The sequence below is a fragment of the Anas platyrhynchos genome, chromosome 2 (genome assembly GCF_047663525.1).
Source record: "Anas platyrhynchos isolate ZD024472 breed Pekin duck chromosome 2, IASCAAS_PekinDuck_T2T, whole genome shotgun sequence".
In the NCBI taxonomy this organism is placed as follows: domain Eukaryota; kingdom Metazoa; phylum Chordata; class Aves; order Anseriformes; family Anatidae; genus Anas; species Anas platyrhynchos.
In genome coordinates this window covers 94,822,844-94,830,772 of record NC_092588.1, presented here as the reverse complement: position 1 = coordinate 94,830,772, position 7,929 = coordinate 94,822,844, and the positions used below count along the sequence as shown (strand labels likewise).

Sequence of the window (7,929 nt, the reverse complement as noted above, 5' to 3'; positions counted from 1 at the left end):
CCACCCACCTCCTAACATGTTGAGTAGTCTGGTCTGTGTAGAGAGGAGAAGTGGAGGAGCAAAGAAAACACCAGTAACATCTTTGCCATGTTTTTTTTTTTTTTTTTTTTTTTTGATTCAGCACTTTTGAAGCAAAACATGAACATCAAATCAAATAATTACATGCTGTTACATCCTTGTTGCTGTTTGCTCATCCACCCACTGACATTCCACTTAAAGTTATCTAATAGTCAGTCTTAAGTGTTTTAAAGTAGCCTGTTTTTATCCTTAGCCAACAACAGAGTTAGCAATCCAATGTTATGTTAGCAATCCAAACCTTTGACAGTGGTCTCACCTTCAACATAAAACCCATAAATGTTTTTTTCTACGTGATCCAAGTCTCTGGTATTTTTTAAATATAATTGAAAATGGCCATCCATACATATGGTGACCCCATCTAGGCAAAGGAAAATTCCTTAAGACATGACAATTCCAGCCACGTTTTTTAAATACATTCATAATTTAATATTCACAACTAGAGACTGACCACAACAGTCTACAATGGATGACACCTAGTGTTCATCTTATAAAGACTGAAAGTATAAAGCCTGAAAGCAATGTAAGGATTCCCTGCTACTGGTCTCAGAAGATCTTTCAAAAGCAACAGAAGCAGGGGCCTGTTGGATAAATTAGCTGAAGGCTATCTTGAGCAAGTACTCCTACTTGTAGATTACTTGATTTCCCTGGCTTATGGCAAGTCACTCATGCTAAAACAGATCTTTTTTTTTCTTCTGTTTTGATGAAACCATCCCCATACTAAACATGTGTTTGACAGGCAATTTACAGGTTTAAACAGAAGTGTCTATAAAACCTTGGTGAAGATTATCTTGTAAAAATGAGGGCTTCTGGAAAAAGAAGTATAATTAAATTCATTTTATGTTCAGTTTAAGATACATGTCAGTACAGTCAAGGCAAGATAAATCTTTTTATTAAGAACCAATATAGAACATGTTTAGTTGAGTGTAAGACACAGTATGTGTTTGTTTTTGGGGTCAGCCAGGTGGTGCTCAGCCAAAGTATGCAATCAGAGATGAAATGCATGTGATGTGCCTTTGAATTCGCGTGGGTGCAAAGTGCTGCTCGCAGACTTTCTGATGGGGGACTGGCTGATACAGGCCAAATGTGTGCTGCTCTGGCCTCAGGGCATAATTCACAACAAACCAAAAGCTACAGCAAGTTCTTTGAGAATGTGAAAGGTGCAGAAGTGTAAACTAGAACAGTAATTGACACAGCCACAGAAACCCTGCACCTAGCAAGTTTATCTTATTTGAACTACAGCCCAGAGGCTGGGATTTATATCTGGGGATGTAATGCTATATAGACCAAGAGATCTAAGGCCAGTTACAACAAAAGTGGTTGTCTCTGTTTTAGGTCTTGTCCTAAGAAGCAACAGGTAGGCCATGCTGTAGCTTATTAAGCCCAAATGCAGAATGTGGACACATTTAATAAGGTATCTATTCCAAAATCAATGCTGTCACATGGACAGCAAAGGAACAAGTCACCTTCAAAATCAGATAACTGCCTTACCAACAAACATCATATCCTGCAATGAGAAATCAATTGCAGTCCAAGCTGAAAGAGTAGAGCTACACGCTACTGCTTCATTCTTTTTCTAGGGAGGGCTCTCACAGAAGCTCACCATGCTGTGTCCTTAATGTAGCTGTACTTGTGCCCAGACTTTAGGTAGCACCTGCTTACAGCCCCTTGATGAGAACAAGTTGTGTGATGATGCCAGACTGTGCCTGGGTGCACTGAGAAGTGACACTTGCCCTGGCCTTTTCATGTTTGAACAGCTGTGCTTTGTTTGCCACAGGGTGTCCAACAGTCGTTACAAATTGATCCCTGAGTAAACAGCCCCTGTGCTGTTTACTCCAATTCAGCTGTGATAATTCACACCATCTGAAGAGCAGCCTAATCCTGCACTGGCAAATCTCTGAGCTATTTGCTACTGACTCAAGCAGAAGAATCCCTGCAGCAAAGGGAGTGTAAGTTTCCTACCACTAATGACTCTAAACAAGAAAACAAAGATGCAGTACAAATGGAAAAAAAAAAAGAATTAATTTGGATTGAAAATATAATTGCTAACATTATGCTCCCAGGTTTGTGTCAATGCAGTTGACATGCAAATCCTCTGTGTGCTGATGTACAGTATAGATGTTGGTTACACACATTATTAAAAGGAGGCAGAAAGGCACTGATGGATGGGAGGTAGGGAATGTGGCCTTCTCTCCAGTCTGGTCATACTCCTAGATTATTTTTTTTCCTGTTGCCCAATGCTGTAGAGGCATGACAATGAATGCTCATTTTCAAACATATTTGAAGGAAGGTAAACAGTACAATATTCAGGAGGACAAACACCTATCTTCTAGAAAAGTATGACGTCCTCCCACTCCATTTGAAAAAGGAGAGATATGTACAGCTACGCACTCATCTTCATTGTTAGCGGAGATCCTGCTACAAATAAATTCTTTTATTATTGTTGACTTACCAAACGATACACGTCATAACTTTCCTCATTATGACATAATCCATTGTCTTGTCATTCCTATTCTTCAAGGTATTGCTTCCATCTCTTGACCTGATGTCTTCAAAACACCTAGAAAGAAAAGAGAAACATGTAGATAGTCTGATTCACCAGGTTGAATTTGTCTGCCTCTATGTGCTAGTACAGTATTTCCTGAAATTAAAACTTAGAAAATGAGCACACAAAATTGCTAGTCAAATAAATATTTAAAATGCGTACACAGCAAATCTCCAGAGTTTCTAAACAGTTAGTAAAATCAGGACTTCAGGGCATGTGGAACAGCACTTTCTTTCTCACTGCTTCCTTATAAAATTCAGAGAAATACTAACTCTTGTGATAGCATTACAATTTTTGGAGATAGTTTCACATTGCTGTAAACCTTTTTTTGGTCATGCTGTAGACAAACAGGCTCAAATTAATCAGCATAGTTCTAGTTTACAGGTATGTGTCCATTTTAAAGAAGCTAAAACTAATGTAAATTGCTAGAGTTCTGTAACAGTAAGCCTTCACTTAGTTCCACTAGCACAAGTCAGTTGCAGGCTCTCAATGCATATGTAATTCAGCAATGGGTTTGTTTAACTTTGGCTGGTTGAGGTAATTTCACACATTTAGTATAAATGATAACGATGCAAGACATCTTGACATCACTACACACATATAAAAATAACATAAAAAAGCACAGTGACATTTTACAGTGGTAGCACACAAGACACTCACAACTTTGAAGTCCAATGTTGTGTGGCGCTGAGTACTCTTAACTCTCACTAACTTCAAAGTGCGTTGGGAGCGCATTGTAGTTCAGGTGCTCAGGCCTCATTGAGGCTCCACACAATCAGGAATTATATGAACATTCATGTCTGAAACAAGAGTAATTTCTCCTTTCTAGTACGTGCATTTCTAATTGCTGGACTAGTACAATTTGATGATAATAACAGTAATATGAATGATTTTCTGGTCCTGAAGTGCTCTTTCTGAAAGTTAATAAATTCACTCAACATCACCTACAGTTTTACAACACACTGTAATGGAATAATGTAATGGGTACAATGTGAGTATAGTACAAAAGCCGAAGTAAGGTAGGATCTTGAATATTGCTGTTCTTGAATACAAGTGATATGAGGTATGAATTACCTCTTTGAGCTGGATATGGGAGTTAATCTGTGAACAACACAGCCTAGCTCACATTCAGCTTCATTCCTGATGTTTTCAAGCTTTGCTTCCCACCCTTTTCCTCCAGCTGTTTTATGTGTGCTCATCCTTGTTATTTTCACAAAGGTGATGCTGCTTTGAATTTACATCTTTGAGTTTTCTACTGGAACTTGTTTGTTAAATAGATTTTATAAACTTTTGCAAGAATGCAACGTTAGGGATAGCAGAAAAAACAACTGGATTTGAAAATTACAGCATGAATCCCAGGTCAATATGAAACTTCCATGGATGTGTGGCCCTACAGCATGTCAGACTTCTTTCTTGAAGCAGCTGAACACATTAAAAATTTCATGGTAACTTCAAATTGCATTCCAGCTGCATTATTCTGGGATCCATCCATGCCTTGGATGCCCATAATAATGAGTTTGTTGATATAATGGCATGTTAATTGTATGCGTAAAAACTCTCTTTCTTTTTTTTTTTCCCTGAATGAGTAAGACAAAGCCTTATTTAGGGAGCAATTAACTTTGTCTAGCTGTAAATGAAGACTACGTGAAACGAAGTCTTATCAGAAGATGATAGTAATTTTTAATGCAAAATCCTTACTACAGCAAGTGGCATTTTAACTAACATCTTGGCAGGTTTTGCAATTAAGAACACACAAAATTATTATTTTCTTGCTTAACAATATTTTAATTTTGATAAAAAACGGCTTTATAGTTCAAGATTACAAATGAAAAATATTTCATCTTGACCCTCTTACTATTTTTCCTCAGGGAAGTTCTAAAATTTTCAGTTATGAAGAAGAAAAAATGGGGCAGATGGATGCTCACTGTACAAAAAGTTGAAGGATTCCCTCCCCACTTTATCATCACCGATGTTTTGAAATGGAAGGTTCTCCTCCAAGTGCCTGAAGAACATACTCTTTCTCTTATGGCAGATGAAAACATGTGGACATATACCGTCAGCAAATCCTTTCAAGCTGCAAGCAATTGGAATGATACTACAATGAACGAATCGAGTGCCTCTCCACCTACTAGGCTGCATCAAGAAGGTACAACGTAAGCAATGGTAAAGTCAGTAAACAAAATTTTACTGTAATATTTCATAACACAGATACTGTATTTCTCTTTGAAGTGTAAAGCTACCGTCTTACACAAGAAAGATGGACAGACCCTTTTCCAAGACTAATATGGATACAATAAATATGGAGTTTTACATACTAGATCTGTACACAGAAACTTTGTCCCACAGCCATAAAAATTTACATTTAACAGTGCAACATATAATTTAATCCTTTATTTATCTGACATAAGATGTTTACTTACTAAACACAAGCAACTACCTGGTTTTAATATACATATTTTATATATATATATTTTATATATATATATTCAACAATCTGTACAAGTTTCTAAACATAAAACTCCAAAAAGGCACAATTGTCTATACAACATGTACAAAAATGGCTGGAGCTGACAAGAAACAACAATTATTGGTCAAGAGTTCATGATTGCACAAATATTAGTAATGAGTTTGTGTCAGAAAAATGTGCTTTAAGGAAAGGAAGGTTTGCAAAGAAACCTGTAAGTGTTATAAAAAAAAAAAAAAAAAAGAAACACAATGGAAAACAAAAACTAGGTTGCTATTACAAGTCTATCCTCATCGTCACTGCTGCCATCACTAAACTGCACCGTATTTTGCCTCCGGGGCAATGCTGTTGGCCTGTGTACCTGTCTATCCGGAGAGACAGTTTGATGGACTGGGGACTTGCTCAAAACGTCAGAATTCACCTTTAAGCAGGGCTCTGCCGGGGAAGCCCTTTTGACCTGAACCGAAGAGATGTTGCACTTTGGCTTGACATGGTTTGCGAGGTCAGTCTTCTCAGCATCTGCTTTCCCTGGTCTGTTGAGTCTTTTGTAGTCACTTGCAGAGGCAGGCTCTGCAAGGCTCTTCCCGCTGTACCGCTGGCCACTGGGGACCACCTGAGGAGAAGCAGCCCTGGCCACCTTGCTGATGGTGGGGAAGCTGGCAGGAACAGGCTCTTGCGGAACGTCACCGGCTTTGCTGCCTGTGGCTGGTGTTTCAGAGGCTCCCTGACCATCTGTGCTGACCGGACTGACGGAGGGGATGAGGGCAGGCAAGGCGATGTTCAGTATCTGCAAGCCCGGGATGTGTGCCTGAGGGCTGGGGTTGCCCTGCGGGGAAGCGCTGGCAGCCAAAACCTGGAGGCCCACAGCATTCAGAGTAATTCCTGGAGGGTGCATCTGGGGGGCTATGTTCGTATTTGTCAGGCCTAAGACATTCACCGTCTCCATGCTGAGGGGTGGAAGAGACTGCAGGTTGGGCGTGTTGAGACCCTGGATGCCTGGCATGTTGATCTGTCCGATGGGAATATATGGCACGATGCTGTTCACTTCGGCAACCCCGACAGGATTTGCGGCAGTGCTAGAAGTAGCACAACCCGCCTCGCTGAGGGCGCCTGTAGTTCTGTGGATTACACTGACAGCGGGAATGGTGAGCTGCACTGGCCCTGCCTGAATTGGCACGAAGGTGGAGTAGGTGGCCAGACCGGCGGGGACCACCTGAAGACCCCCTACCGGTACCATGCTGTAGGGCGCCTTGGCTTGCTGTTGCGAATGCAGTGGGAGGTGGCTGAAGAGGTGGGTCTCGGGAGTCCTCAACTTGGCAGCACGTAGCGGGCACCTGGGTGGCTTCTCTTCTGGGATTTCAGCATAGGGCGATGCCGCTGTGGTCCACATGCCCCGGTCTGTGGGTGATGAGGGGGAGCTGGTGGAGGGCGTGCTCTGGGAGAGGACAAGAGAGACGCGTTAACAGGATGGCCACCACTACCCCTACAGTTACACGGAAATGTGAGGTAGCTTGGCATGCTGCCCACCCTCTCGCACTCCCTTTTAGAAAAAAACAACAAGAAACTGGTTCAGAGTAAATGCTGCCCAGCTTGAACAATGAACTAATTTCCTTCCTTTATTTTTTCAACTCCTTCCTCACCCACTAATTGAATTTTCCTCTCACAATTACCCTGGCTCATTTCTCTGGAGCACCAGTACTCAAGAACATTGTTGAATATCCTCTGTACATGTTTCACTTTAAGAGGGAGAAGGCTTTGGAGAGCTGTTTATTGTGGAAAACACCTCAGGCAAAATGGTTAAATAGGCTGGCATTTTTGATGCACCAAGATCCTTTACTGGAGACACTGCAGCCTCTGAAAGGCAGGGACAGCATTACAGCATGTTTATCCATGTATTATTCTAAACAGGAAAATAGGTGATAAGAAATTACAAGAGAAGGATGACAACTGCAGCATCCATGGAGGCTGATGTGACTGATGAATACTGGAGTGAGATTAAGGATCCACATCCCATAGCTGCCCCAGCTTGCCTTGATTCCATGCACAGACCTGGACCAATAATCGTATTATATGCTCCCTTTTCTTCTCATACAGCCTCTGTTACTGACCAAGGCTGGCAAACTCCTTTCCTAAAAACACCTAAAACAAGAAGTCTTAAACTGCAATTGCAGTCTTGCAATATCTTTTCATTGTAGGCGTATTCCAATACATAAAGAGTAGTGCAATATTAATTTGGTTTGTGTAGTCCTAAATCGTAATTCTGTGGCTTTGACCAAACTCTGAAGAACACTCTAGAGCAGGCACAAAAACAAAATAGTAACAGAAATGCTTTTGAAAACTGCTAGTAGGAAATGTATTGGTTAAAGGAGAACACAATCTATTGACCATGCAGTGTCATACAGTCTAAATGGGAAGACACATGGCAGAAGGAAGTCAAAATCTATCTCAGGATTAAGTACTGTATGACAGCTCACAAGAAATCCTCATTAAGCTGGTACAGGTGTTTCTGAGGGAACACAAAGCCTCCCTGAACTTTCTTGACCCCTTGTCTCGATGGCAAGAGGTTGGATCCACAAATACACACAACAGGAGCAGAGTATAGATTAAATATCAGACCCACAGATACCATTTTCATTTGGTCTAGGAAAGGAGGTGCTTGACTCATAAGGAATTACTGCCTTGTATATTCATATATGTGACTTTTACATATTAATGTGGAGAATCATTACAGCTATATTAAAAAAGGCCTTAACACTTTCATTTCTGTGAATATTTTCTTAAGCCTTCAGTGGTTCTATCTGACGAGAGAGTAAAATCAGTCAAATGTCTTTTTGGTATCTATTGG

The 7,929-nt window shown here is 40.6% G+C and overlaps 1 protein-coding gene across 12 annotated transcripts in view; it reads right to left on the bottom strand.

The window, feature by feature from the left end:
• The window catches only part of HIVEP1 (HIVEP zinc finger 1), a 128,419-nt gene that overhangs the window by 10,765 nt on the left and 109,725 nt on the right, over positions 1-7,929 (bottom strand). For 11 of the 12 annotated variants that reach the window (XM_027451471.3, XM_027451474.3, XM_072033219.1 and 8 more), the window contains one exon: positions 4,276-6,519. In XM_027451471.3, coding sequence (XP_027307272.1) covers positions 5,350-6,519 — 1,170 coding nt within the window. In that variant the 3' untranslated portion in view covers positions 4,276-5,349. Of the gene's footprint in view, positions 1-2,527; positions 2,636-4,275; positions 6,520-7,929 lie in introns of those variants that run through there. The other variant, XR_005263008.2, reaches the window with a different exon arrangement.